General features: G+C 41.3%; 1 protein-coding gene across 1 annotated transcript; it reads left to right on the forward strand.

Annotated features, from left to right (window-relative positions):
- The first annotated feature begins 1,430 nt into the window (after nt 1–1,430).
- On the forward strand, nt 1,431–4,430 carry fignl1 (fidgetin-like 1). The gene is made up of 2 exons (XM_046863489.1): nt 1,431–1,642; nt 2,168–4,430. The coding sequence occupies exon 2, from the start codon at nt 2,185–2,187 to the stop codon at nt 4,165–4,167; it is 1,983 nt and encodes a 660-aa protein (XP_046719445.1). The 5' UTR covers nt 1,431–1,642; nt 2,168–2,184; the 3' UTR covers nt 4,168–4,430.
- Nucleotides 4,431–6,353: the final 1,923 nt, after the last annotated feature.

The following is a 6,353-nucleotide window of genomic DNA, read 5'->3' on the forward strand; positions in this document are numbered from 1 at the left end:
AGGAAGCTGTGCGACTGGTTCTATTCTGACCAAGTGTTACCACGTCTGCTCTTCTGACCATATGCTCCCCCTGTCACGCGCTCTCCTCACTCCTGAATTTCTCGCTGGAAACAACATGATTCACTTCCTGTGGAATTCGCCGTATGGAGATCCAGCTCAAAGGTCACCGTGACACCAGTGCGGACATTCAGTGCAACTCACAGAAAGTTCCAGGATGGCATGAACGTTGGGAGAGCTGTATTGAGCAGACTATTTGACAGACTAATTTGTGATAGTGTGTAAACGTAGATAAATAAAGTACTATTTCGTAACCAGAGCTAGTCGCTATACAGTATCTCAAAAAAAGTTAGTACACCATCACAATTCAGCAATCATTTTAATATATGTTCTCAAGGGACAATACTGAAGAAATTAAATTTGGATATATTTTAGAATAGTCATACAATATGCAGCTTGTTTAGCAGTACAGATTCACTATCCTCTAAAAATAACTCAACATACTGCCATTATTGTCTAAATAACTGGCAACAAAAGTGAGTGCATCCTAAGTGAACATGTCAGAATTATGTCCAAAGTATCAATATTTTGTGTGAGCACCACTGTTATCCTGCACTGCCTTAATCCTCCTGGGCATGGAATTCACCAGAACTGCACAGGTTGTTGCTGGGATCCTCTTCCACTGCTCCATAATGACATCACGGAGCTGCTGGATGTTAGACACATGACGCCTCTCCACCTTCTGCTTGAGAATCCCCACAGGTGCTCAATAGGGTTCAGGTCTGAAGGCATACCATGCAAAACAACTTGTTGCAGTATGTGGCTTATGGTTCCGAGTGGAAACCGTCTTGGAAAAACTCTGAAATGACTCTGGCCGCTGTACTGTAACTCGGTTTGATTGTTTACTTTGTGAGATATATATAGATACATAGATTTTATTTTAATGATAGAAATTTCAGAGTACATTACTAAAATTACAAATTTCATTTTATATGTTTGTAATTTAATGTGTATTTATGCTAAAACATGTTTTTACATTTATAAAAAATAAATGTTTAAAAAATAGCAATACAGTTTTAAAATATGTTTCCTGGAATAGATTTTCACATGTTGCATGTATTAATAAATATTATAAATTGTACCTAAAATAGTATTTATCTTGAAAAAACTAAATATTCGGCAACCCTGGACGGCTGTAGGTATCACAGACAGGGGAAACGCCCAATACGCCCCACAAAGCATTATGGTTATTGTAGTTAAATTATAATATATTTCCTCTCTGAAAGCTGGACATGTTCCACCACAAGGTGTCAGCAGAAACCCAAGAAAGCTCTGTTCAGCAAGAAGACCGGATCAGCAATAAGTACATTGCAGTTTTTTTTTTAACTCCCAATCATTTTCCGGCAGGTTTCCAGTCTTACTACTCTGATTGGCCATGAGTACAGACTCCCGGCTCGCTAATTGGTCACTGACTGCACGTCAGGAATTACGTAACGGAAACGGCTTGTCTGAATACTGGTGGGATTTTAAATATTTTTGGAAGGCGGCGGGAAAGTTGTGAGTCGTGGCAGTGGGTTATAGTCGGATATATTTGGCTGCAACAATCAATTTGAATGAGTAACACAAGAAGTTCATAATTCCGGAGGTAAGTTGTTTTGCGCTGCACCACAAAAAGAAGTCATGTGTCACCAGGCTTTTAGCAGCGGAACTAAATCCCCTTTAGCCTCTTGTGTGTCAGCGCCCATACAGTGCTGAGCTCTCAGCAGAGCTCTCAGCATCTCAAATGGTTTGGTGTGTGCGATCATCATCTTAAAAAATATATAATTAATAATAATCGGTATAATTATTTCATACTTTACTTATGAGTTGATTTTAATGGCCATTCCTGCTGTATCAAGTCAGAAAATAGAACTATTCCCTAAACAGCAGCCTTTGGAAAGTGAATATTAGGAAGTGATGCCTTTTTTGTGTAAGTCAGCTCAGTTTCAGTGATGATATAATGCAAAACTGAATATGTGAGTCCAGATGGATATTTATGAACCTGATGTGTCATCATTACTTACCACCCCACACCCCTGCACATACACATAGAAACACTCCGAGTAATAAAGCAAAGCAGTCAATTAAATGCATTGTGTTTTAACTGAATCTGTGGCCACTCCCCACACAGAAAGAAGCAGGCCAGGCATGAGTGGTGCACACCTGGACGAGTGGCAGAGGAGGGCCTTTGATATTTCGTCTGGCACGTATACACCCGAACAGACGGCCGACGCTTATCGGGCGCACATTTTATCCATTCAGTATGCATGGGCGAATGCCGAGCTCTCTCCAGCCGGAGCTGCCAGTCTGTTCAGGACCTACACTGAGCGCTACGCTGCAGTCCTGGACTCAGATGACCAGCGCACAGGGCTGAATAACTATGCCGACAGCGCCCTTCACCTGGCCCGCAATCAGAAAAACCATAGCGACAAATGGGAGTCGTCGTTAGCAGTCGAAAATGTGTTCAGCCTGCCGTGCGTGCAGAAGATGATGCAGAGTAGTGTCAGTGACAGAAGTGTCTCTGTAGACCCAGCAGATGCTGACATTATTGTCGGCGGGGAAGTCAGTCGGAGTCATGGAGAAGGTGTGAGTGAGTCTGGTGCTGCTGGGGGATGTAAACCTGAGCACCCTTCACCCTGGCCTCTGCGTCAGATGAGTGCTGTGGTAGACAAAACAGCAGGGAATCTGGCCAGTAGACCTGCAGAGTGGAGCAGAAGCAAAGAAACTTCAACTCCTAAAGCCCAAATGGGGGTTACTCCACTCTTGGTTCATAATGCGCGTAATTCCCCTACCAACTTTGGCTCTTTTCCTCATTCAGGTCTTGCTAGTACAAGCGTGTCCAGTGCAAACAATTGCCATTCTGTGTTCCACTCCTCCACCAATCCCTCTAAGAGGAAGAACGTCTACAGTTCAGGAACTGAAATCAACAGAAGTTCATTCCTGCCACAGGGAAGTCATGAAGGTGGAGCTACTGTTCGGAGAAGAGAGGAGTTTCCTGGCACTAACTTTAAAACAGCACGAGAGCAGCTTATTGTTGACCAACAGAAGAAAAATTTCAATCAGGGCCAGCGAGGTCCTTCAGCTCCTGTTGGTTCCGTAACCAAAAAATCCCTGGGGGCAAACAGGTCACGGGGGGCCTTCTCCAAATTTGTCTCACCAATACCTAGACAAGAGGAGGAAAACAACACTAGAGATGATCCAACACAAGACGCTCAGCCTGTCGATGAGCGTCTAAAGAACTTTGAACCTAAAATTATTGAACTGATTATGAGTGAAATTATGGACCATGGCCCACCTGTGGCTTGGGAGGATATAGCTGGGCTTGAGTTTGCCAAAGCTACTATTAAAGAAATTGTAGTGTGGCCCATGCTCAGGCCTGACATCTTTACAGGTCTCAGAGGTCCACCTAAAGGGATTCTCTTGTTTGGTCCTCCAGGTACTGGGAAAACGCTCATAGGGAAGTGCATAGCCTGCCAGTCCGGTGCCACGTTTTTCAGCATTAGTGCATCATCTCTTACCTCTAAGTGGGTGGGAGAAGGGGAGAAGATGGTTCGAGCTCTGTTTGCTATCGCTCGGTGCCATCAGCCAGCGGTCATTTTTATTGACGAGATTGACTCCCTGCTTTCTCAGCGCACGGATGGAGAACATGACTCCTCTCGCCGGATCAAAACTGAGTTTCTTGTCCAGCTTGATGGTGCTGCAACCTCTTCCGAGGATCGAATTTTAGTGGTTGGGGCCACGAATCGGCCACAGGAGATTGATGAAGCAGCCCGACGTCGCCTTGCCAAGCGACTCTACATCCCCCTTCCAGAGGCTGCCGCTCGTCAGCAGATAGTGACCAATCTAATATCACGGGAGAAGAGTCAGTTGGGAACCGACGAGCTTGAGGAAGTTGTGTCAAGCACAGAGGGTTTCTCCGGGGCTGACATGACACAGCTGTGCCGGGAGGCAGCACTTGGCCCAATCCGCAGCATCCAGCTCAGTGACATTGCCACAATTACACCTGAGCAGGTTCGCCCTATACTTTACTGTGACTTCAAGGAGGCTCTAAAGACTGTACGGCCCAGTGTGTCGACCAAAGATCTGGAGCTCTATGAAGACTGGAACAAAACTTTTGGCTGTGGTAGATAATCATTAAGTCTTAACTTGTGGTTTGTTTTGTCAATATTTTTTCTTTTTTCTTTATGTATTTCTGTGTTTAAAAATGAATGTTTACAAACTTGAAACAATGGTGCTGTTTGCGTTAATGTTAAAAATTCAACAGTCGACCAAAAGCAGTTTTGACTTTTGATATTTTATACAAGTTCATAGTTAGCAGTGCCATGTTCATTTGGGCCTGGATTTTGAAAAATGTTGAAAAATAAATAAATAAATAAATATGTTTTTTGTATGGATTCTTTCTTTTTTCTTTTTTTTTCCCCCCAAATATTAAAACTTACTCAATCATAATGTGAATCCCATGTAGTCCTTTGCATTTTAGAAAATATCTATCTGCAACTTATTTCTTCAATAACCTGCATTTGTGGTTAAATATTAAATATAATAAAATGTAATTTGATCACACCATGTTGGCTAGATAAATATTATTTTTGCTGGCTAAATATTAGATCTGCCATTTAGTGGTTTACTGAGGAAAAGCAAACAACAACAGAGAAAAACAACGAGTAAACCAGATCATCATCTTAGAGCACCACACTGAACCTCACATCAGATACCAGGTCCTGTCAGCTAAGTAAGGCAACAATGGGGACAAGCACCTTTGAGATGTGGTAGAACAAGAGAACAGCATGAATGTGCCCCTGATAAATCTGTAAGTTGACAACATGGACCCTGATGGCAAAAGGAATGATTCCAAAACCTTGTGAAATTCAGAAAATTATGATATGACTAGATATAAGAGCAATGGAAAGAATAGGTCTATATGAGCTGTCTTTTCGACTTGTTTTATGCTTGTTAAACGTCTCCAATTCGCCGGCCCATATGTGAACATTTTCAGGCACTGACATGGTAGTGGCATGTTCAGGTATGTTTCTTAGAGAGGAATATACTAGTCATGACATATAAACCAAATGGCTGTTTGTCACAAACCAATGTAGGTCTCCAAACTCCTTTTAAGAACCACTGATATGAAGTCTAGCTGCAAAAAATGTTCTGGTGATACAGAGAAAACATGCTCATGTTCATACTAAAGGGGAACAAGGAGCTCTGCATCTGTTGTTTCCATTCGTGAACTGGCAATGAATATAGTGGTGACCTCTTCTCAAGTTTACTACTCTTCAGCTTTGGGCAAAATCTCCTTTTTTTCTCGGCTTCTGTGTGGATCTGATGAGGGAAGTTGGGCAATGTTGCAGGCATTCTGGTCTCATGATAAGACTAAGCCACAGACTTACTCTTTCTGCTCTTCCTGTTCTGGATTTGGCTGTGTGGTCTGACGCTGCATTTGGGAAATCAGAGAAAAAAAGATTTTCTATAATGGATGGGGTTATGAGGATAAATCAGTATTGTTCGCCCTATATATATATTTTTACTGGCTTTTTATTCGAAGTTATTTTATGTAGCTAACACATTTAATACTAGGACTTTATAAAATATGCGTATCAAATTAGTTATATCAGGGAAAACACAAATATACAGAGCACTGGGTCCCCACACCTGGCTTTGGGATGTCAATTTTTTGTGAAGAAGTCTGTTTAAGAAGAAGTGTTATTTACTAGTAAATGTTTGTGAATGTTGTTTCAGCTTCCTTTCTTGGTTTTTAGGTTAGTAGGAATTTGAGCTGTTACAGATGTCTGAGGATGTTGCATTGCTTATTAGCTCATTGCTGTTTGCCCAAGCATGTCAAAAGACATCCTAGACCATTTTAATTAAGACCATCAGAGTTCTTTGATTTCTCCAATAGACTGTTCACAAATTAATTTACTGGCTGATCAGGCTTTTTATGGTAGTTAGAGCAAAGTAGGCACTGTTGTTTTTTTAGTTAATGCTTCAGTTTTGCATTTAATTTCATATAAGATCTTACACTATGTATCAGATAACTAAGTAAAAATATATTTTGTTTTAATAACTAAATATTCAATTGTATTATTTACATATGCTGTATTTCTTGGGTTTTCTGTACCTATGACTGTAAATACGATCAAATGTTTTGTGTGTAAAGCATGTTCTGTTTTTGGAAAACCAACTCTTTATGGCAGTACGGGTAGTTCCTAAACTCATGAGACATACAAGAAGTCCAGACTTTTTCTGGACTTCTCCTCCTACTCTCCTCCTACTCTAATGTCAATGGTATTCTTTAGAGAAAATGAAAACTTCTACAT

Source organism: Silurus meridionalis, chromosome 2 (assembly GCF_014805685.1).
Source record: "Silurus meridionalis isolate SWU-2019-XX chromosome 2, ASM1480568v1, whole genome shotgun sequence".
Taxonomy (NCBI): domain Eukaryota; kingdom Metazoa; phylum Chordata; class Actinopteri; order Siluriformes; family Siluridae; genus Silurus; species Silurus meridionalis.